Source organism: Anomaloglossus baeobatrachus, chromosome 12 (assembly GCF_048569485.1).
Source record: "Anomaloglossus baeobatrachus isolate aAnoBae1 chromosome 12, aAnoBae1.hap1, whole genome shotgun sequence".
Classification (NCBI taxonomy): domain Eukaryota; kingdom Metazoa; phylum Chordata; class Amphibia; order Anura; family Aromobatidae; genus Anomaloglossus; species Anomaloglossus baeobatrachus.
The window spans coordinates 28,939,278-28,963,415 of NC_134364.1; the positions used below are offsets into that span (position 1 = coordinate 28,939,278).

At 49.8% G+C, this 24,138-nt stretch overlaps 1 protein-coding gene across 1 annotated transcript in view; it reads right to left on the minus strand.

The window, feature by feature from the left end:
- Nucleotides 1-8,167: 8,167 nt before the first annotated feature.
- EXD2 (exonuclease 3'-5' domain containing 2) overlaps nt 8,168-24,138 on the minus strand; it is a 51,322-nt gene continuing 35,351 nt past the window's right edge. Inside the window, exons 6-9 of the mRNA XM_075329553.1 lie at nt 13,232-13,338; nt 13,019-13,154; nt 11,999-12,355; nt 8,168-10,183 (exon numbers count right to left, since the gene is read on the minus strand). Of these exons, the coding sequence (XP_075185668.1) occupies nt 9,967-10,183; nt 11,999-12,355; nt 13,019-13,154; nt 13,232-13,338 (817 nt within the window). The 3' untranslated portion in view covers nt 8,168-9,966. The remainder of the gene's footprint in view (nt 10,184-11,998; nt 12,356-13,018; nt 13,155-13,231; nt 13,339-24,138) is intronic.

Here is a 24,138-nt window from a genome sequence, read left to right on the forward strand (position 1 = left end):
TGACAAACTCCTTGGAGAAACGTGCGTACTTTAGAAAGCCGTGCCAAGCGCTTCTGAAAGAATACGGATAGCGCGGAGACTTGACCCTTAAGCGAGCTAAGCGACAAACCTTTTTCCAACCCAGACTGCAGGAAGGAAAGAAAAATTGGCAATGCAAATGGCCAGGGAGAAAACCCTTGAGCCAAGCACCACGCTAAGAATATCTTCCACGTCCTGTGATAGATCTTAGCTGAGGATGGTTTTCTAGCCTGTCTCATTGTGGCAACAACTTCATGAGATAAACCTGAGGCCGCTAGGATCCAGGACTCAATGGCCACACAGTCAGGTTCAGGGCCGCAGAATTCAGATGGAAAAACGGCCCTTGAGACAGCAAATCTGGACGGTTTGGTAGTGTCCACGGTTGGCCTACCGTGAGATGCCACAGATCCGGGTACCACGACCTTCTTGGCCAATCTGGAGCGACGAGTATGGCTCGATGGCAGTCGGACTTGATTTTCCGGAGAACTCTGGGTAACAATGCTAGAGGTGGGAACACATAGGGGAGTCGGAATTGCGACCAATCCTGAACCAAGGCGTCTGCCGCCAGCGCTCGGTGATCGTGAGACCGTGCCATGAAAACTGGGACCTTGTTGTTGTGCCGTGACGCCATCAGATCGACGTCCGGCGTCCCCCAGCGGCAACAGATCTGTTGAAACACGTCCGGGTGAAGGGACCATTCTCCTGCGTCCATGCCCTGGCGACTGAGAAAGTCTGCTTCCCAGTTTTCCACGCCTGGGATGTGAACTGCGGATATGGTGGACGCTCTGCTTTCCACCCACGTCAAAATCCGCTGGACTTCTTGAAAAGCTTGGCGACTGCGTGTTCCCCCTTGGTGGTTGATGTACGCCACCGCCGTGGAATTGTCCGACTGAATCCGAATCTGCTTGCCTTCCAGCCATTGTTGGAAGGCTCGCAGGGCAAGATAGATTGCTCTGATTTCCAGAACATTGATCTGCAGGGTGGACTCTTCCTGAGTCCATGTCCCCTGAGCCCTGTGGTGGAGAAACACCGCTCCCCACCCTGATAGGCTCGCATCCGTCGTGACCACTGCCCAGGACGGGGGAAGGAACGACTTTCCCTGTGACAATGAGGTGGGGAGAAGCCACCAACGCAGAGAGTCCTTGGCAGTTTGAGAGAGGGAGACAGTCCTGTCGAGGGACGTCGATTTCCCATCCCATTGGCGTAGAATGTCCCATTGTAGAGGGCGCAGATGAAACTGCGCGAACGGGACTGCCTCCATTGCTGCTACCATCTTTCCTAGGAAATGCATGAGGCGCCTCAGTGAGTGCGACTGGCTCTGAAGGAGAGATTGCACTCCAGTCCGTAGCGAGCACTGCTTGTCCAGTGGAAGCCTCACTATCGCTGAGAGAGTATGAAACTCCATGCCAAGATAAGTCAGAGATTGGGTCGGGGTTAGATGAGACTTTGGAAAGTTGATAATCCACCCGAAACTCTGGAGAGTGTCTAGTGCCACCTTCAGACTGTGTTGGCATGCCTCTTGAGAGGGTGCCTTTATAAGCAGGTCGTCTAGATACGGGATGACCGAGTGACCCTGCGAGTGCAGAACAGCTACTACTGCTGCCATGACTTTGGTGAAGACCCGGGGGGCTGTTGCCAGACCGAAAGGTAACGCTACGAACTGTAGGTGTTCGTCGTGTATGACGAAGCGTAGGAAACGCTGATGCTCTGGTGCAATCGGCACGTGGAGATACGCATCTTTGATATCTATTGATGCTAGAAAATCTCCTTGAGACATTGAGGCTATGACGGAGCGTAGGGATTCCATCCGGAACCTCCTGACTTTTACGTGTCTGTTGAGCAACTTTAGATCCAGGACGGGTCGATACGATCCGTCCTTTTTTGGGACCACAAACAGATTGGAGTAAAAACCGTGACCTTGTTCCTGAAGAGGGACGGAGGTCACCACTCCTTCCGCCTTTAGAGCGGCCACCGCCTGCAACAGAGCATCGGCTCGGTCTGGTGGTGGAGAAGTTCTGAAGAAACGAGTTGGCGGACGAGAACTGAACTCTATCCTGTACCCGTGAGACAGAATATCCCTCACCCAACGGTCTTTGACGCGTGACAGCCAAATGTCGCCAAAGTGGGAAAGCCTCCCACCGACCGCGGGTGTGGGAATCGGAGACCGCAAGTCAGGAGGACGCCGTCTTGGCAACGGTTCCTCCGGCTGTCCTTTTTGGGCGTGACTGAGACCTCCAAGAATCTGAGCGTCTCTGGTCTTTTTGAGTCTTTTTTGACGAGGCGAATTGGGACCTGCCCGGTCCTCGAAAGGACCGATAACCAGACTGACCCTTCCTCTGTTGGGGTTTGTTTTGTCTGTGTTGCGGTAAGGATGAGTCCTTACCCTTGGAGTGTTTGATGATTTCATCCAAACGCTCTCCAAACAATCGGTCACGAGAAAAAGGCAAATTGGTTAAGCACTTCTTGGAATGAGAATCTGCTTTCCAATGTCTCAACCACAGGGCCCTACGCAAAACAACGGAGTTGGCTGACGCCACTGCCGTGCGGCTTGTAGCGTCAAGAACAGCATTAATCGCGTACGACGCGAATGCCGCCATTTGCGAGGTCAATGGTGCTACCTGCGGGGCAAATGCACGTGTGACTGAGTCGACTCGCGCAAGCCCGGCTGAGATAGCTTGGAGTGCCCATTCGGCCGCAAAAGAAGGCGCTAATGACGCTCCAATCGCTTCATAGATGGATTTCAGCCAGAGCTCCATCTGCCTGTCAGTGGCATCTTTAAGTGCCGCTCCATCTTCAACTGCAACCAAGGATCTAGCTGCAAGCCTGGAAATTGGAGGATCCACTTTTGGACACTGGGTCCAACCCTTGACCACCTCAGGGGGAAAAGGGTAGCGTGTATCTTTAAGCCGTTTAGGAAAACGCCTTTCAGGATAAGCGTGGGGTTTCTGGATTGCGTCTCTAAAGTCAGCGTGGTCCAGAAAAGTGCTTAATGTACGCTTAGGGTATCTGAAATGGATTCTCTCGTGCTGCGAAGCTGACTCCTCTACAAGAGGAGCTGGTGGGGAAATATTTAACATCTTATTGATGTTAAATATAAGATCATTAACTATGGCGTCACCATCTGGTGTATCTAGATTGAGAGCGGTCCCAGGATCAGAATCCTGATCAGTTACGTCCGCCTCATCACCCATAGATTCATCTCGCTGGGATCCTGACCATTGAGATGAATGTGAAGGCCCGTCATAGCGAGCCCGCTTAGGCTGCCCGGGGCCATCGTCCGAGTCAGAGTCTTCACCCTGAGGTGTATATGCCCGTCCCGGAGCTTGGAGCTGAGGGGGACCAGGGGGCAATGATTGCACAGTGTCCGTGGCCTGAAGTACAGGCCTAGCCCGCAATGTGTCAAGAATTTGTGACATAGTGAGAGACATTCTGTCAGCAAAAGCTGCAAACTCAGTTCCTGTCACCTGGACAGCATTCACAGGTGGTACACCCTGGGTCACGTCCAGCAGAGGTCCCGACTGTGCAAGCGCCGCAGGGGCCGAGCACTGCACACAATGGGGGTCCGTGGAGCCTGCTGGTAGAAAAGTCCCACATGCGGTGCAGGAAGCATATAATGTCTGTGCCTTGGCACCCTTGCGTTTTACGGACGACATGCTGCTGGCTCTCTGCAATGTGAGAGAGTCTATAGCCAAAGGGCGACCAGCGCTAAGTAATACCAAGTATTTGTAGAAACAAAATACTAAGAATACTACTGGCACAAGAGGGGGTGAGCCCTGAGGGCTGCTTACCGCCCGCTGAATAGCGGGTAAGAGGCGCAGAATTCCTTGTCTGGGTCTCCCCGGCTCCCCTCTGCAGCTCAGCGTGTCAGCAGGAATGGCTGCCGGCGTCTGTGGAGAGGGGCGGTCCGTGGGAGTTCCCAAACAAAAGTGCGGGAAACAGTGTCCCCTCTGTGCCGATTGTGAGGGCTGGAGTATGTAAAAACGACTCCAGCCCTCGGCGCTGATGCACTGGCCAGCGTCCCGCCCCTCTCCTGACTGGCAGGTCTGGGGGCGGGAACGAACGGAAGCAGGCCGCAAAAGCCGGGGACTCGAGTTATCAGCGCGGCCGCCGTAAAAGCGCGGGCCGCGCTGAAGTCCCCGGCGCACCACAAGTGCCAGCCGCGCCGCAGTCCCAGCGGCCGGCGCGACCGATTCCCAGAAGTGTGCCTGATTCAGCGAAGCTGAATGAGGCCATGGCACAAGCGCCGTAGCGCTGATGTCCCCCGGCGCACTACAACACCCAGCATGCTGCGGTGTGAGCGCCAAATGCACGGGGACACAGAGTACCTTGAGGAAGCAGGGCCATGTCCCTGATGTACTCCGCTCCATCCAGCATCTTCTCCAGGGGCTGTAGATGGATGGAGCACGGTCTCAGTGCCTGGAGACCAGTAAATCCCACTTCACCCAGAGCCCTGTAAAAAGGGATGGGGAAGGAATCAGCATGTGGGCTCCTGCCGCCGTACCCGCAATGGGTACCTCAACCTTACAAACACCTCCGACATACAGTGGGGTGAGAAGGGAGCATGCTGGGAGCCCTGTATGGGCCCTCTTTTCTTCCATCCGACATAGTCAGCAGCTGCTGCTGACTAAAAACAATGGAGCTATGCGTGCGTGTCTGACCTCCTGCGCACAAAGCTAAAACTGAGGAATCCGTACTCCTACGGGAGGGTGTATAGCCAGAAGGGGAGGGGCCTTACACTTTTAAGTGTAGTTCTTTGTGCGGCCTCCAGAGGCAGTAGCTATACACCCACTGTCTGGGTCTCCCAATTAGGAGCGAATAAGAAAAAACAATGAAAAAAATGGCGTGGGGTCCCCCCCTATTTTTGATAGCCAGTCAGGGTAAAGCAGACAGCTGTAGCCTGCAAACCACAGCTGGCAGCTTCATCTTGGCTGGTGATCAATTTGGAGGGCTCCCCAGGCTTTTTTTTTTTATTTATAAAAAATTAAAAAAAAAAAAAAGTGGGGTCCCCCCAAATTAGATCACCAGCCAAGGTGAAGCTGACAGCTGGGGTCTGGTATTCTCAGGGTGGGAAGAGCCATGGTTATTGGACTCTTCCCAGCCTAAAACTAGCAGGCCGCAGCTGCCCCAGAAGTGGCGCATCCATTAGATGCGCCAATCCTGGCGCTTCGCCCCAACTCATCCCGCACCCTGGTGCGTTGGCAAACGGGGTAATAAATGGGGTTGATACCAGATGTGTAATGTCACCTGGCATCAAGCCCAGCAATTAGTGATGTCACGGCGTCTACTAGATACCCAATAAATAAGAAATAACGTTTGGAACTCCATTCTATGTCTGAACTGGGTGCAAAAACCTAAAAAAACATCACTATGGGGAGATAAGGTATGCACACCAGTGACTATGTAAGGGGAATACATGTAATAGCAGAAACTGCTGTGTGAATACTGACATGAAAAATTCAATAGCTATATGTAAGAATGAAATGTGAAAAATGGAACCTGCATTACTGCCATGAATATATGAATAAAGAGAAATTTAGCTACTGAATTGATCAATGCAATAGAGCCCCAACACTACGCCAAAGTATTTCTCTACGTTGGGGTCCCTAGCTTGTGTGTGTCCTCTCATGCAGTTAAAAAACTTACCGTGTATGGGAAGCTGAGACCCAGGCTATATATGCGTATAATGTGGACTGGCAATAGGTGTGGGTGGGGAGGGTTCACAAACGAAAAACTACTTTTTAACTGCATGAGAGGACACACACAAGCTAGGGACCCCAACGTAGAGAAATACTTTGGCGTAGTGTTGGGGCTCTTCTGCATTGATCAATTCAGTAGCTAAATTTCTCTTTATTCATCTATTCATGGCAGTAATGCAGGTTCCATTTTTCACATTTCATTCTTACATATAGCTATTGAATTTTTCATGTCAGTATTCACACAGCAGTTTCTGCTATTACATGTATTCCCCTCTATTAGATACCCGACATAACTAATTGACAGTAAACAAAAGCCAAAAAGACAAAAAAATTAGAAAAAACACTCCCCAAATCATTCCCTTGTTCTCCAATTTAATAAAAAAAAAAAAAAATTGAAAAAAATGGGTCCGCAGAAATCCATTTGGACGTTCCACGTCGCCTCTGGACCTTCTAGAATATGGGGGCACGTTCAGGGAACTTATCCCCCCATTTTCTAGGAGGGCAGACCCTCCATTTGAGGAGAGGGTGTGCCAAAAATCTGCACCCACTCTCCCCAGGTCACAGCTGCAGTGCCGAGCAGCCAGCACAGCTCTCTGAACACAGTGCTGGCTGTCAGCTGCTCTGCACATGTGACCGGCCAGCGTGCACTGAAGGAGGAGGGGGCCGCGGGGGGGGGGGGGCGGGGGGTGGGGGGGGGGGAAATCAGCGCTGCGACCCGGACAGGTGAGGGGGAATACCGGGGGGGTATAGGGGGTGACTGGGCAGGGCCTGGGGAGCAGTTTTCTGTCGCATGTGTTATTGCACATGCAACAGAAATTATAGGAGCAGGGCGGCCGGTGCGCTACTGTGCGCGCGGCCATGTTGGATTTTCGGGGGGGGGGGGGGGGGTCGGGGCGGGCACTTTGGCAACATTGGGGGCTTTCCAGGACTTTGCCAGGAAGTGAGGTCAACAGGAAACCTCTTGACCTCACTTCCAGGTAAATGCCTGCGTTCTGGCATGCCGACAAAGCCCGCGGACCGCAACAAAAAAGCAGCTCACTGCGGTGTAGCTGCGTTCTGACCCCACATCATTGATTCAATGGGGGAGAGAACGCAGCCACACCGCACAAAAGTAGTGACATGCTGCATTTCTTTCCGCACCGATTTTTGGCATCCAAAACGCTGCGTTTAGAAACGCAGCGTGTGCACTAATTTTTCGGCTCTCATACACTTTGCTGGGAAAGCTGAACGCATGCAATTTGCCACTGAAACGCTGCGGTTCTAAACGCAGAGTTTCCGCGGTAAAAAACGCAACGTGTGCACACAGCCTTAGGGTAGTTTTGGGAATGAAAATTTACAGGGTGATTCCATTATTTTTTTCCCCTCATGAGTCCCATAATTGTTCCTTGTTTGGTCTTGAAAGGTAATTACTGGCTAGCACATTGTTTTCATAATTTATTTTAGCGTTTCTTAAAGCCAGAAAGTTGCCATTTGAAATTACCGTATTTTTCGCATCATAGGACGCCCTTCTGTTCCCCAAATTTTTCGGGGGGGGGGGGGGGGGGGGGGGGATTAGGAAATGCCTCTTATAATCCGAATACACGGATTATATACTACAGGGCCCAGGGAAGGTGGGGGCAGCTCTGGACCGGTGCTGGCGGCTGAGGCAGGCTGGTGGAGGCTGCAGCGGGAGATCTCCTGCTCATATAAAATATGCACTGCCGCCGTCCATCACCGTGGTGCTGAACCACACCACGGTGATGGTCTGGGGGAGCAGTGCATATTATATGTGCCTGTGCCCCCTTTGATGGCACATATGATATGGAAATATGGCCCCCATGCTAAAAAAAAAAAAGCTTTACTTACCGGCTCCAGCACGGATCTCCCAGTGTCTCCCTGCTGCTGCGATCAGGCATGCAGAGATAATTAACTCTGCTGTGCCAATCACATGACCGGCACTGAGAAGCAGGAAGTGGAGGAGCTCAGCAGCACGGAGGGAGACACCAGGGAGGATGGCGCTGGAGAAGGTAAGTAAAGAGTTTATTTTACTATGGGCAGCAGCATGGGGGCCACATCAAGTAGCAAGATGAACCTTTATAAAATGCAGCCCAGGAGCTGCAGAAGGGGATTTTTAGTTTAATAGCGAAATTTCTGGTGACAGGCTCCCTTTAAAGTCCATTTTCTCAAGGAAGACACGTATGCTTTGAGGATGGTGGCAGAGCAGCTTTCTAGTGCCATTTATCAGTGGATTAACCCTATCTCTTCAGTTCTGAACTGATAACTGGCTCCCTTCAAGTTATCAAAGTATGCTGCTTCAGTAGATTTTGGTTTGTAAAGGTTCACTATGTGGAAGGGAGGAGGAGAACCTCACAAATGCACACGCATGTGTTTATAAATTAATTTCTGCTGCAGAAACCAAGAATGCATGTAATCCGGACAGGACCATCAAAGTGTTGTCAAAGCCAAATACCAGGAAGTATTACAAAGCATCTTTATTTAAAACATGCCGTACCAAAAAGACAAAACTGTAAAGTACAAAGTAACAAAAACAAAAACAACCCAAAAGGTGCAGAAATCTGCAACAGCAAACGCTTGAATGCTCACAGTGGGTACACAGCCTTATGAAGCCAGTCCTGTGTGGCATGCAGTAGGTTGCACCAACTCCGATTACTGCTGTGTATGGATGGAGCTCAGCTCCGAAACCCATGTATGCAACATCTCAGGAGGGGTTTAAAAAGTCATCTGTCACCAGATTTCTGCTGCCCTATTAAGTTACATTGGAGTTTGGGTGCTCATGCAGTACCATTTATAAAGTGATAAAGCCCTCAAATCCTCCCGTTCACGTGAGGGCAGAGTGGAGTCCACAACATTCATGAGATGTGGCCGCCAAGGAGCTCATAAACCCAGATTGATCACAACCGGTGATTTTGTTGAAGGGGCTTGGTGGATTCAGACGCTCCTGAATCATGAAGAGGTGCACGCCTCTTCGCTCATCAGATGCTCCAGATTAATGGTGTGCGCGTCACCAGGAGATTTATGGCGCTATAGGTTGTCAAGCCCTCGCTTCACCTTTTTTTGGACAGCTGGGAGAAACTTACCGCCAAATGTCCCAAAATTATTGCACAGTTCCAAGTTGCGCCAAAATTTTGCAACTTTTCAACGCAGTTTGTCAGAACTATCGAAAATGTGTTTATAAATTGGGGGGGGGGGGGCTTTAGTTCTAGTTTATCAATGGTACTGCACAATATAAATAGTATCTGAAAAACAATACAAAGGAAAAAAAACAAAAAAAAAAAACAAAACACAACAAACAACAATAGCACGAGCAACAAAAATACTTTATGCTTTTCATTTACATGTCCAAGTCATATTTCTCCACACTAGTAATAAATAAGTCACATGGGAGAATTAAAATAAATAAGGCAATTAATGCACATTTTAACAGGGATTCCTGTTTTATCGGTAAACCGTATGGCACTCCGTAAAGAAAATTAATCTCACCTTAAAGAAAAAGCTAAACCAAAGAAAATAAATAAGGCATCACAATTAAAAGCATGATGTCCTCCGCCGACATTAGAAACGGAAGTGCCTGGGATCAAAAAGTCATGAAAATGACTGCACTGGCCATTATACAAGCCAATGCATAAGGGGCACATAACCTATTGAAAACTAAATGGCTTCATGGATTTAATAGTGCAGATTGAACATTGATATTGCCCAAAGCAACCGGCTTCTCGCCGTCACCATCCAAACGCACAATAACAGGCTGCCAAGAGAAATACCAAGGCTCTTAATTGCACCCGTTTTAAAGACGATCACCAACATGATCAGTGCAAAAATCAGAAGCCAGCGAAAATATATACGGCATAAAATAAATAGTCGGCTGAGACGTCAAACAATTAAATAGGAATAGTTCTCTTTAGCAAGATTAGCGTACCACTCAAGCTAGCTGGATGCCAGCACTAAAGGTAAAAATGGTGTCATATTTTGCTTTTAGTATTTTTTTCGTTTCATGATTAAGAGCCAAAATAGGCTTTTTTTTTTCTTCATTTTTAAAAAATAAATTTACCCAGCAAAAAAGTGGGATCCGCAGTGTGAAAGTTAGGAAATGTTAAATGACACAAATCACTTGTAGCGTTGTAGAATGTGTCTGTCGGCGCAGCACTGGTCCGTAAAGAGCCAAGCGCTGCCCACTCCAGCTCTGAACGTTCGTAGTAAAGAGTTAAATGTCTCAGAGCCCTTACAATATAATACTGTCCGTAGAGAGGGCTTCTTATCCGAGATGAATGGGTAGATCTTCTCCGTACTTCTTGATCAATTTACTATGATTGTGATCGACAGACCACTGCTGTGGAAGGAATTTGGGAGTCATCCTGTCCAGGAAGTGTTGACGCCAGCGTTTCTCCAATTCCATTAGGGACGTCAGGCCGCCCTTCGCAAAGCACTGCACCACCTTCAGTCCATGCGGGGTATAGGTCTCATTGAAGATTCTAGAGACGGAATAAATAGAATCTTAGAAACAAGTGGTGGGGAGGGGTAGATAGTGGTTTTAATTGCCATAGAGATCAGTCACATAGGATTTTGCATTGACTAATTCCACCTCAGCCCCACAGATACGTGGAGGCAAGGAGAACATTAAGGCTATGCTCCCACGTTGCGCATTTGCATGCAGCTATGCTGCGTATTGCACTGCAGCGCAACTGCCTGCGTCCTGAAGATTGTGCATAATCCATGCACACGTTGCATTTTAGAACGCAGCAATGTGCATGCTGCCAAATCGCTGGGTTCTAAAAAGCAACATGTCACTTCTTTCGTGTGCTCTGCATGCTGTCTCCATTCTGTCTATAGGGTGAGGCAGCAGCCAGAGCTCACGAATTCTGCAGTACAATGAGTCTCAGAACACAGCTTTTCAGCTGCGTTCTGAAGCCCACATGCAGTGACGTTACGCTGCGGTGCAGAACGCACTCACGTGGGCATATAGCCTAATAGCCTTAAAACGGAAATGTGTTTGAATGATTTATGACATCCAATTCACATATTTAGAAAAGGACTCGCCCCATAGTGAATAAGGGGTTATCAAGATTATAAACAGCTTGTGACTACCACATTTGCAGTGATAAATTTCAGATATGGATCAATTAGTAGTAAAATTAAAATTTAAAAAAAAAAAAATAAATAAATAAATAAATAAATAAATAAATAAATAACCTAAAAGTTCCAACCACCTTAATGAAAATTAGAGTTAAACCCAACATTTGGTATTGCCACGTTCAAAAAATGCCCGATCAAAATAAAAATTAATCTGAACGGTAAATGGCGTAAGCAAAAATATCAAAGATGCCAAAATTACATTTTTGTGGTCGTTGCATATTTATATTTTGCACAAGATGCAATAACAGGCAATACGTGACATCTGTTCAAAAAATGTTATCGTAAAAAAAAAAAAAAATATAAATAAGCTGTCACTGAGCCATAGATCAAGAAAAATGAGCGCCAACGCTATAGTTTGTCAAAAAAGGTCCACTTTTTGCACCATTTTCCGCAAACTTGTGAGTTTTTTTTAACCCCTTAGATAAAAGTAAACCAATACATGCTTGTTGTCTACGAACTTGTGCCGACCTGGGACATCAGTTTTACCATATAGTGAATACTGCATAAAATATCCCAAAAACAATCAGGCAGTCACACTTTTTTGCACTTTGAATTTTTACCATTTTCCAGTACACTGTATGGTAAAACTAATTGTGTTATTCAAAAGTATAACTCGTCCCGCAAAATATAAGCCCTCATATGATGGGGGAGGGGGGGGCAAGTTAAGTCTCGAAGGAGGGAGGAATAAAATATTGCACGGGGATGAAGGGGGTTAACAAAAAGAGAAAAAAAAAAAAAAAAAAAAAAGTGTTCTCAATAGTGCTCGGGCTGTACATAATAGGCCCCTTTCTCATTGCGTTCAGCTCTGTTCAGTGGTCCCGTTGGGGCTTTCTACCAACATTCCCCCTCCCACACGCAAAATGTGTTTTGGACGCATTCCCTGACACGGCCATTGACTATAATGGTGCAAACGCAGTCACCGTGTGCTCTGTCCAACATTTTCGGGAGGCACACACCCACACGCAGTCTATTAAGTCAATGGCCTCGTCCGAAACCAGTTTTGCGGGGGGTTTGGATGGAAACCTTGATGGGCGGGGGAAGAGAAGACTCCTCCCAAAAAAAATAAAAAAAAAAAGTCAAGCTTCTCCCACTAAACTGAATAAGGCCTTTAATTAGTTAAACTGTCAGATTCTACAAGTTGCAGTGGTTCTCACCTGGTCTCCAGGTTTGCGGCTTCCCTTAGGATCTCCTCAGTAACTACATTAATGGCATAAAATGCTCTGATCTCAGCCAGAAGCTGATGTCTGCGGTTCTCTGGTAGATTAGTTGCATGGAGAATAGCTCTTGCAGCTGAACGGACCTGCCGCCTTATGGGATCCTCCAACATGCGCACCCCCTCTTCACAGCCGATGGGTGCAGAGAACTCAATTGAAAGTTGTTGTTTTAAGTTGTTGTCATGATAATTGGACACAGCGTGGCAAGCTGTGCAGAGCAGCAGAACATCATGGGAATTATGGTCCTTCATCTGAATAGGAAAGTGACGTCTGTACTCGTGAGGCACAATATTCTTCCTACACAAGGAGTATAGTTGGGTACAAATTAATAAATATAAAATACTGGTACCTGCATCAGTAATGCATTAATTATCAATGGCACTGCAGTATATACACGCATGTATGCTGGCTAGACAAAAATTACTGTCCTGCAAAAACTCAAGAAAAAGCATTGCAAAATTTATGCAATCTGAATGTTGCCAGTGTGCATTTTGCACACTCACTCCTGGACCCCGAGAGAGTCATAGGCTAGGTTTAGGGGGAAATCTTAACCCTGTGCTTTACAGTTATTCACCAAAAAACCTGCCTCCATTAAAGCGAATGGAGCTGGGAGCCACAGTGCAGCCAGAACTTCAGAAGAATGTGCAGCCACGCCCTTATATGGAATGTTGGCGTGTCACAATGCAGCCAGGGAAAGAGACAGGTTAAGAGAAAGACAGACAGGTAAAGAGACAAAGAAACAGACAGGGAAAGAGAGGGAAAGAGACAGACAGGGTAAGAGACAAAGATCTACAGAGGGGGAGACAGACATTATTTATATCTATCTATTTTGTGGTGTTTGTGTGCAGAATACATTTTTGTTAATACATTCTATTTTGTTAACAGCAGTTATTAACCCGGGCGAAGCCAGGTAGTACAGCTAGTTGCTTATAGAGTACAAGACAGTCTAGTCTCACTTACCGTATATAGGACTCCTTTTTTCCACAAACCACACAAAGATTTTCCTTCACAGTCAGGTAATAGTCCACATTTGACTCAGGTCGGCCAGAAGGTTCAAAACGTAGTCTGACGACAAATGGGTCATTGCTGATCAAGTCTGGAGACATAAAAACAACGTTAGGAAGAAGAAAAGGTCGAGATACGAGTTTCTTCCACACCCAAAAGCAGACTGACCTCCAATGCCCTTGTCAAGATACCACTGGGCTTTCTTTCTATCACACGTACACAGGGGCTGTCCATCAGGAGCGTGCAGAAAACAGTTATCGTACAGCGGGGACTTCCTGCAAGGACAGAATATTCTTTGTAGTTTGTTTCTTCTAAAGGAGTGAAATTTTACCAATATATTTGTTGGAATCAGTGCTGTTCGTTTAACCCCTTCACGACCGGCCGATTGTGCTTTCCGGGGGGGTTTTTTCGCCACTCTTCTTCCAAGAGCCGTAACTTTTATTTTTCCGTCCATCTTGCCATGTGAGGGCTCGTTTACAGAACGAGCTGTACTTTTAAAGAAACCATGAGTTTTACCATATAGTGTACTGGAAAACGGCAAAAAATCCAAATGAGTAAAACTTGCAAAGAAGGGAATTTTGTTTACTTACCGTAAATTCCTTTTCTTCTAGCTCCAATTGGGAGACCCAGACAGTGGGTGTATAGCTACTGCCTCTGGAGGCCGCACAAAGAACTACACTTAAAAGTGTAAGGCCCCTCCCCTTCTGGCTATACACCCTCCCGTAGGAGTACAGATTCCTCAGTTTTAGTACCAAAGCAAGAAGGAGGAAAGCCAATAACAGTTTCAAAAACAAATTCAATCCGATAACTAGATCGGAGAACTTAAGAAACAACGTGAACAACATGTGCACCCGAAAAAAACGAAACCCTAAAAACAGATAGGGCGGGTGCTGGGTCTCCCAATTGGAGCTAGAAGAAAAGGAATTTACGGTAAGTAAACAAAATTCCCTTCTTTTTCGCTCCTAATTGGGAGACCCAGACAGTGGGACGTCCAAAAGCAGTCCCTGGGTGGGTAAAAAGATACCACATGAACGGGCTGTCAGACAGCCTCTTCCTACAGGTGGGCCACCGCCGCCTGGAGGACCTGTCTACCTAGGCTGGCGTCTGCCGAAGCGTAGGTATGCACTTGATAGTGTTTGGTAAACGTGTGCAGACTCGACCAGGTAGCCGCCTGGCACACTTGCTGAGCCGTAGCCTGATGCCTCAACGCCCAGGACGCACCAACGGCTCTGGTAGAATGGGCCTTCAGTCCAGATGGAATCTGAAGCCCAGCAGAACGGTATGTGTGAAGAATTGGTTCCTTGATCCACCGCGCCAGGGTGGATTTGGAAGCTTGCGATCCCTTATGCTGACCAGCGACTAGGACAAAGAGCGCATCCGAACGGCGTAGAGGCGCCGTGCGAGAAATGTAAATCCTGAGTGCTCTCACCAGGTCCAACAGATGTAAACCCTTTTCAAATTGGTGAACTGGATGCGGACACAAAGATGGCAAAGTGATATCCTGATTGAGATGAAAGGAAGAAACCACCTTGGGAGAAAACTCTGGAATTGGACGCAGTACTACCTTGTCTTGGTGAAATACCAGGAAGGGAGATTTGCAAGATAACGCCGCCAGCTCGGACACTCTTCGAAGAGACGTGACCGCTACAAGAAAAACTACCTTTTGTGAAAGCCGAGAAAGGGGAACCTCTTTCAAAGGCTCGAAAGGCGGCTTTTGAAGAGCAAGGAGAACCTTGTTCAGATCCCAGGGTTCCAATGGCCGTCTGTAAGGAGGAACGATATGACAAACTCCTTGGAGATACGTGCGTACTTTAGAAAGCTGTGCCAAGCGCTTCTGAAAGAATACGGATAACGCGGAGACTTGACCCTTAAGCGAGCTAAGGGACAAACCTTTTTCCAACCCAGACTGCAGGAAGGAAAGAAAAATTGGCAATGCAAATGGCCAGGGAGAAAACCCTTGAGCCAAGCACCACGCTAAGAATATCTTCCACGTCCTGTGATAGATCTTAGCTGAGGATGGTTTTCTAGCCTGTCTCATTGTGGCAACAACTCCCTGAGATAAACCTGAGGCCGCTAGGATCCAGGACTCAATGGCCACACAGTCAGGTTCAGGGCCGCAGAATTCAGATGGAAAAACGGCCCTTGAGACAGCAGATCTGGACGGTCTGGTAGTGCCCACGGTTGGCCTACCGTGAGATGCCACAGATCCGGGTACCACGACCTTCTTGGCCAATTTGGAGCGACGAGTATGGCTCGCTGGCAGTCGGACTTGATTTTCCGGAGAACTCTGGGTAACAATGCTAGAGGTGGGAACACATAGGGGAGTCGGAATTGCGACCAATCCTGAACCAACGCGTCTGCCGCCAGCGCTCGGTGATCGTGAGACCGTGCCATGAAAACTGGGACCTTGTTGTTGTGCCGTGACGCCATCAGATCGACGTCCGGCGACCCCCAGCGGCAACAGATCTGTTGAAACACGTCCGGGTGAAGGGACCATTCTCCTGCGTCCATGCCCTGGCGACTGAGAAAGTCTGCTTCCCAGTTTTCCACGCCTGGGATGTGAACTGCAGATATGGTGGACGCTCTTTCCACCCACGTCAAAATCCGCTGGACTTCTTGAAAAGCTTGGCGACTGCGTGTTCCCCCTTGGTGGTTGATGTACGCCACCGCCGTGGAATTGTCCGACTGAATCCGAATCTGCTTGCCTTCCAGCCATTGTTGGAAGGCACGCAGGGCAAGATAGATTGCTCTGATTTCCAGAACATTGATCTGCAAGGTGGACTCTTCCTGAGTCCACGTCCCCTGAGCCCTGTGGTGGAGAAACACCGCTCCCCACCCTGATAGGCTCGCATCTGTCGTGACCACTGCCCAGGACGGGGGAAGGAACGACTTTCCCTGTGACAATGAGTTGGGGAGAAGCCACCAACGTAGAGAGTCCTTGGCAGTCTGAGAGAGGGAGACAGTCCTGTCGAGGGACGTCGAATTCCCATCCCATTGGCGCAGAATGTCCCATTGGAGAGGGCGCAGATGAAACTGCGCGAACGGGACTGCCTCCATTGCTGCTACCATCTTTCCTAGGAAATGCATGAGGCGCCTCAGTGAATGCGACTGGCTCTGAAGAAGAGATTGCACTCCAGTCCGTAGCGAGCACTGCTTGTCCAGTGGAAGCCTCACTATCGCTGATAGAGTATGAAACTCCATGCCAAGATAAGTCAGAGATTGGGTCGGGGTTAGATGAGACTTTGGAAAGTTGATAATCCACCCGAAAGTCTGGAGAGTGTCTAGCGCCACCTTCAGACTGTGTTGGCATGCTTCTTGAGAGGATGCCTTTATAAGCAGGTCGTCTAGGTACGGGATGACCGAGTGACCCTGCGAGTGCAGAACAGCTATTGATGCTAGAAAATCTCCCTGAGACATTGAGGCTATGACGGAGCGTAGGGATTCCATCCGGAACCTCCTGACTTTTACGTGTCTGTTGAGCAACTTCAGATCCAGGACGGGACGATACGATCCGTCCTTTTTTGGGACCACAAACAGATTGGAGTAAAAACCGTGACCTTGTTCCTGAAGAGGGACGGAGGTCACCACTCCTTCCGCCTTTAGAGCGGCCACCGCCTGCAACAGAGCATCGGCTCGGTCTGGTGGTGGAGAAGTTCTGAAGAAACGAGTTGGCGGACGAGAACCGAACTCTATCCTGTACCCGTGAGATAGAATATCTCTCACCCAACGGTCTTTGACATTTGCTAGCCAAATGTCGCCAAAGTGGGACAGCCTCCCACCGACCGCGGGTGTGGGCATCGGAGACCGCAAGTCAGGAGGACGTCGTTTTGGCAACGGTTCCTCCGGCTGGTCTTTTTGGGCGTGACTGAGACCTCCAAGAATTTGAACGTCTCTGGTCCTTTTGAGTCTTTTTTGACGAGGCGAATTGGGACCTGCCCTGTCCTCGAAAGGACCGATAACCAGACTGACCCCTCCTCTGTTGGGGCTTGTTTTGTCTGTGTTGCGGTAAGGAAGAGTCCTTACCCTTGGAGTGTTTGATGATTTCATCCAAACGCTCTCCAAACAATCGGTCACGAGAAAAAGGCAAATTGGTTAAGCACTTCTTGGAATGAGAATCTGCTTTCCAATGTCTCAACCACAGAGCCCTACGCAAAACAACTGAGTTGGCTGACGCCACTGCCGTGCGGCTTGTAGCGTCAAGAACAGCATTAATCGCGTACGACGCGAATGCCGCCATTTGCGAGGTCAATGGTGCTACCTGCGGGGCAAATGCACGTGTGACTGAGTCGACTCGCGCAAGCCCGGCCGTGATAGCTTGGAGTGCCCATACGGCCGCAAAAGAAGGCGCTAATGACGCTCCAATCGCTTCATAGATGGATTTCAGCCAGAGCTCCATCTGCCCGTCAGTGGCATCTTTAAGTGCCGCTCCATCTTCAACAGCAACCAAGGATCTGGCTGCAAGCCTGGAAATTGGAGGATCCACTTTTGGACACTGGGTCCAACCCTTGACCACTTCAGAGGGAAAAGGGTAGCGTGTATCTTTAAGTCGTTTAGGAAAACGCCTTTCAGGATAAGCGTGGGGTTTCTGGATTGCGTCTCTGAAGTCAGCGTGGTCCAGAAAAGTGCTTAATGTACGCTTAGGGTATCTGAAATGGATTCTCTCGTGCTGCGAAGCTGACTCCTCTACAGGAGGAGCTGGTGGGGAAATATTCAACATCTTATTGATGTTAAATATAAGATCATTAACTATGGCGTCACCATCTGGTGTATCTAGATTGAGAGCGGTCCCAGGATCAGAATCCTGATCAGTTAAGTCCGCCTCATCACCCATAGATTCATCCCGCTGGGATCCAGACCATTGAGATGAATGTGAAGGCCCGTCATAACGAGCCCGCTTAGGCTGCCCGGGGCCATCGTCCGAGTCAGAGTCTTCACCCTGAGGTGTAGATGCCCGTCCCGGAGCTAGGAGCTGAGGGGGACCAGGGGGCAATACATGCACAGTGTCCGTGGTCTGAAGTACAGGCCTAGCTCGCAATGTGTCAAGAATTTGTGACATAGTGAGAGACATTCTGTCAGCAAAAGCTGCAAACTCAGTCCCTGTCACCTGGACAGCATTCACAGGTGGTACACCCTGGGACACGTCCAGCAGAGGTCCCGACTGTGCAAGCGCCGCAGGGGCCGAGCACTGCACACAATGGGGGTCCGTGGAGCCTGCCGGTAGAAAAGTCCCACATGCGGTGCAGGAAGCATACAATGTCTGTGCCTTGGCACCCTTGCGTTTTACGGGCGACATGCTGCTGGCTCTCTGCATGTGAGAGAGTCTATAGCCAAAGGGCGACCAGCGCTATGCAATACCAAGTATTTGTAGCCACAAAATACTAAGGATACTACGAGCACAAGAGGGGGTGAGCCCACTGGGCTGCTTACCGCCCGCTGAACAGCGGGTAAGAGGCTGCAGAATGCCTTGTCTGGGTCTCCCCGGCTCCCCTCTGCAGCGCAGCGTGTCTGGCAAGAATGGCTGCAGGCTTCTGTGGAGAGGGGCGGTCCGTGGGAGTTCCCAAACAAAAGTGCGGGAACAGTGTCCCCTCTGTGCTGACTGTGAGGGCTGGAGTATGTAAAAACGACTCCAGCCCTCAGCGCTGATGCACTGGCCAGCGTCCCGCCCCTCTCCTGACTGGCAGGTCTGTGGGCGGGAACGAACGAACGCAGGCCGCAAAAGCCGGGGACTCGAGTTATCAGCGCGGCCGCCGTAAAAGCGCGGGCCGCGCTGAAGTCCCCGGCGCACCGCAAGTGCCAGCCGCGCCGCTGTTCAAGCGGCCGGCGCGACCGAGTTCTAGCGTGGGCAGCGTCCCGCCCCTCTCCTGACTGGCAGGTCTGGGGGCGGGAACGAAAAGAAGCAGGCCGCAAAAGCCGGGGACTGTAGTTATCAGCGCGGCCGCCGTAAAAGCGCAGGCCGCGCTGAAGTCCCCGGCGCACTACAAGTGCCAGCCGCGCCGCAGTCCCAGCGGCCGGCGCGGACTATTTCCATAAATGTGCCTGCTTCAGCAAAGCTGAATGAGGCCATGGCACAGGCGCCGCAGCGCTGATGTCCCCCGGCGCACTACAACACCCAGCATGCTGCGGTGTGAGCGCCAGATACACGGGGACACAGAGTACCTTGAGGAAGCAGGGCCATGTCCCTGATGTACTCCGCTCCATCCAGCATCTTCTCCAGGGGCTGTAGATGGAGCACGGTCTCTGTGCCTGGAGACCGGTAAATCCCACTTCACCCAGAGCCCTGTAAAAAGGGATGGGGAAGGAATCAGCATGTGGGCTCCTGCCGCCGTACCCGCAATGGGTACCTCAACCTTACAAACACCTCCGACATAAGTGGGGTGAGAAGGGAGCATGCTGGGAGTCTGTATAGACCCTCTTTTCTTCCATCCGACATAGCAGCAGCTGCTGCTGACTAAGAACAATGGAGCTATGCGTGCGTGTCTGACCTCCTTGCGCACAAAGCTAAAACTGAGGAATCTGTACTCCTACGGGAGGGTGTATAGCCAGAAGGGGAGGGGCCTTACACTTTTAAGTGTAGTTCTTTGTGCGGCCTCCAGAGGCAGTAGCTATACACCCACTGTCTGGGTCTCCCAATTAGGAGCGAAAAAGAAAAAGGTGCGATTACACGATTGAGATTTTATTAACCATATTGCAAAACTGATGTGTTGATGTGATGCCTCAGGGCGGTGCGAGTTTGTAGTTAAACATGTATAGCAGAGTTTCTCAACTCCAGTCCTCAAGACCCACCAACAGGTCAGGTTTTCTGGATTTCCCTAGTGTTGCACAGGTGATTGACTTATTCCCTATGCAATGCTGAGGAAATCCTGAAAACATGATCTGTTGATGGGTCTTGAGGACTAGAGTTGAGAAACAGAAACACTGATTTATATGGTTACTTTTATCTAAGGGAAAGGGGGAGGGGGGAAAAAATGTATGTCAGCTGTACAAATCAGCTGAGCTGACATGTGCGTGGATCCCCACCGTCAGCTGGTGGGTATTAAGGGCATGTGCGCACGTGTATTGCGTGCATTTACACTGCGTTCTGCACTGCAGTGTAAATGCATGTGTCCTGTGTCCCCAGCACGATCTATGCGCACAATGCTTTTTTTAATGCAGCGATTTGGATGCTTAACTTTTGACCCAAATCCACGCATTCAAAAAAGCAACATGTCAATTTGTGCGCTTTGGATGCAGCTCCCACTCTGTCTATGGGAGGGTGTAGTGGCCTGGTCAAGTACATTCACTTATATGTAATATTATGCTATATGTTATAAGTAAAGCATTTTTCATTTGTTGTGTTCTAGCACCATCTACTGGTGAAAACTGTAAGAATCTGAAGTGTTCATTGGGTGTTATCCTATTGGCCAGTTCTTACTCACATGGCTCAATAGGTGGAGCTATTCTCCAGCCTCTGTCTGGAAAGAACTGGAATGTTCTGGTTCTGGCTGAGTCTCCTCTGAGGGAAGACATTATGTGGAGTTTCTCTTCACCACAAGACTCCTGCTAGGCCCGAGGCCTAGAATTTCACCATTTACTGACTTTTACAGCAAATATGCTGAAGGCTCCTATCCTGAATCCTCACTGGCCAGATATACATCTCTTCAGACAGTAGGGCATACTGAGTATATACCAGACCCTACTGCACGCAGATTGGGGAAGTTTGAGGGTCTCCCGTCCCACTGCAATATTAGTGGCTTTCATGCCATTGTCCACGCACCAGCTGTCCGGTCCCCGTAAGCGCGCTGGGCAACTGTCTACATTTGCTTACATGTACTGCACGTGTCTGAACTAGCAGTGAAATTAACCCCAGGACTCCAGGTCAGTACAATCTTATATCTACCCTCTAAGCTCAAGAGACTCTGAACCTGCTTCTATAGCTGGGTTTACACACTGAGACTTTGTAGCGATCCCGGCTAGGTTGAGATCGCAGGTTGGATCGCTAGAAAGTCTCTGGTGAGCTGTCAAACAGGCAGACCTGGCCAACGACCAAACAGCGATCCGGACCTGCAGAGCGACTAGCTGGTCGTTGGGGACGTGTCAAAAAAGCAGGTGAACTTCACCCGACTTCATTTAATGCCGCGCGGCTCTGTAGGTGTGCAGTGTAAATAAATTAAAAAATCCGGCGTGCGGTCCCCCCCCCTATTTTAATACCAGCCAGATTAAGCCATACGGCTGAAGGCTGGTATTCTCAGGATGGGGAGCCCCACGTTATGGGGAGCCCCCCAGCCTAACAATATCAGTCAGCAGCCGCCCAGAATTACCGCATTCATTATATGCGACAGTTCTGGGACTGTACCCGGCTCTTCCCGATTTGCCCTGGTGCGTTGGCAAATCGGGGTAATAAGGAGTTATTGGCAGCCCATAGCTGCCAATAAGGCTAGTTTCACACTACGTCTTTTTAACATCCGCTGAAAACGTTTTTTTAGCGGAAGTACGGATCCTGCTTTTACAGCAAATAACGTATGCAAACGCATATGTTATTTTGCAGGATCCTGCACTGGATGTTAGGGGCGGGCAAAGGAGTCATGTGATCGGGATTGAGGGGAGCTAGACTGGGAGGAGGCTTCTGACAGCTGCATACGCTGGTAACCAAGGTAAACATCGGCCTTGGATACCCGATATTTACCTTGGTTACGAGTGTCTGCAGCTGCTAGGAGCCGGGCTGCGTGCACATAGCAGAGCCGGGCAGCGTGCACATAGCAGAGCCGGGCAGCGTGCACATAGCAGAGCCGGGCAGCGTGCACATAGCAGAGCCGGGCAGCGTGCACATAGCAGAGCCGGGCAGCGTGCACATAGCAGAGCCGGGCAGCGTGCACATAGCAGAGCCGGGCAGCGTGCACATAGCAGAGCCGGGCAGCGTGCACATAGCAGAGCCGGGCAGCGTGCACATAGCAGAGCCGGGCAGCGTGCACATAGCAGAGCCGGGCAGCGTGCACATAGCAGAGCCGGGCAGCGTGCGAGAGCGAGAGCGAGAGCGAGAGAGACCGACCCTGAGACCCTGTACCGAGCATGCTCAGTACAGAATCAGGATCCTGTTATAACGCAACTGAACGACTTTTGGTAGGCAGGATCCAGCACTCATTGACATCCATTGCAGCTCGCGGCGCAATGTCAAGGATCCTGTGACATACGTTAATTTGACAAAGCCAAAAAACGCTACATGTTGCGTTTTTGAAACATGTTAAATTAACGCACAATGACGGATCCTGCGTCTAACGGACGCAAACGGAAGTGGACGCGAGTCCATTGAAAATGCATTAAACACAAAACGGATTTGCACAGGATCCGTACTTCCGTTAAAAAAACGTTTTCAACGGATGTTAAAAAGACGTAGTGTGAAACCAGCCTAAGTCTTAGATTAATCATGTCAGGCGTCTCCCGGAGATTCCTTCCATGATTAATCTGTAAATTACAGTAAATAAAAACACACACCCGAAAAATCCTTTATTAGAAATAAACACTAACAAATTCCCTCATTACCAGTTTATTACCCACAACAAAGCCCTCCTTGTCCGGCGTAATCCACGGTCCTCCAGCGTGGCATCCAGCTCTGCTGCATGCAGGTGACAGGAGCAGAAGACACCGCCGCTCCGGTCACCTCCACGCAGCTAATGAAGACAGCCTTGTGATCGGCTGAGCTGTCACTGAGGTTACCTGGATCCAGCAGTGGATGCAGCGGTGGCCGCGGGTAACCTCAGTGACAGTTCAGCTGATCGCGCTACTCACCACCGCTCCTGTCAGCTCCACAATGAGGTGAGTAGCGCGATCAGCTGAGCTGTCACTGAGGTTAATCGCGGCCACCGCTGGATCCAGTGGCGGCCACCGGGTAACCTCAGTGACAGCAGCTGATCGCGTTACTCACCTCATTTGCTGGTGATTTCCCCCCCTCTCTCATACTCACCGATCCCCGGCGCTGCACGGCGTTCACATTGCTCCGGCGGCTTTTCCTTTTTTGAAAAAGCCGGCCGCTCATTAAACAATCTCGTATTCCCTGCTTTCCCCGCCCACCGGCAAATGTGATTTGTTGCAGTGAGACACGCCCCCACGCTGACAGGTGTCTCATTGCACCCAATCACAGCAACCGGTGGGCGTGTATACTGTGCAGTGAAATAAATAGTTAAATTAAAAAAAAACGGCGTGCGGTCTCCCCCCAATTTTATTACCAGCCAGATAAAGCCATACGGCTGAAGGCTGGTATTCTCAGGATGGGGAGCTCCACGTTATGGGGAGCCCCCCAGCCTTACAATATCAGTCAGCAGCCGCCCAGAATGGCCGCATCCATTAGATGCGGCTGTTCTGGGACAGTACCCGGCTCTTCCCGATTTGCCCTGGTGCGTTGGCAAATCGGGGTAATAAGGAGTTAATGGCAGCCCATAGCTGCCAATAAGTCCTAGATTAATCATGTCAGGCGTCTCCCCGAGATACCTTCCATGATTAATCTGTAAATTACAGTAAACACACACACACACACACACACACACACACACACACACACACACACAGAAAAAAATCATTAGAAATAAAAAACACAAACACATTCCCTCATCACCAATTTAATCAGCCCCAAAAAGCCCTCCTTGTCCGGCGTAATCCACGGACCTCCAGCGTCGCTTCCAGCTGTGCTGCATGCAGGTGACAGGAGCAGGAGAATACACCGCCGCTCCGGTCACCTCCACGCAGCTAATGAAGACAGCCGCGCGATCAGCTGAGCTATCCCTGAGGTTACCCGCTGTCACTGGATCCAGCGGTGGATGCAGCGGTGGCCGCGGGTAACCTCAGTGACAGCTCAGCTGATCGCGCTACTCACAGTCGCTCCGGTCAGCTCCAGGCAGCAACTGAGTTGAGTAGCGCGATCAGCTGAGCTGTCACTGAGGTTACCCGCGGCCACCGCTGCATCCACCGCTGGATCCAGGTAACCTCAGTGACAGCTCAGCCGATCACACGGCTCTCTTCATTAGCTGCGTGGAGGTGACAGGAGCGGCTGTGTCTTCTGCTGCTCCTGTCACCTGCATGCAGCAGAGCTGGATGCGACGCTGGAG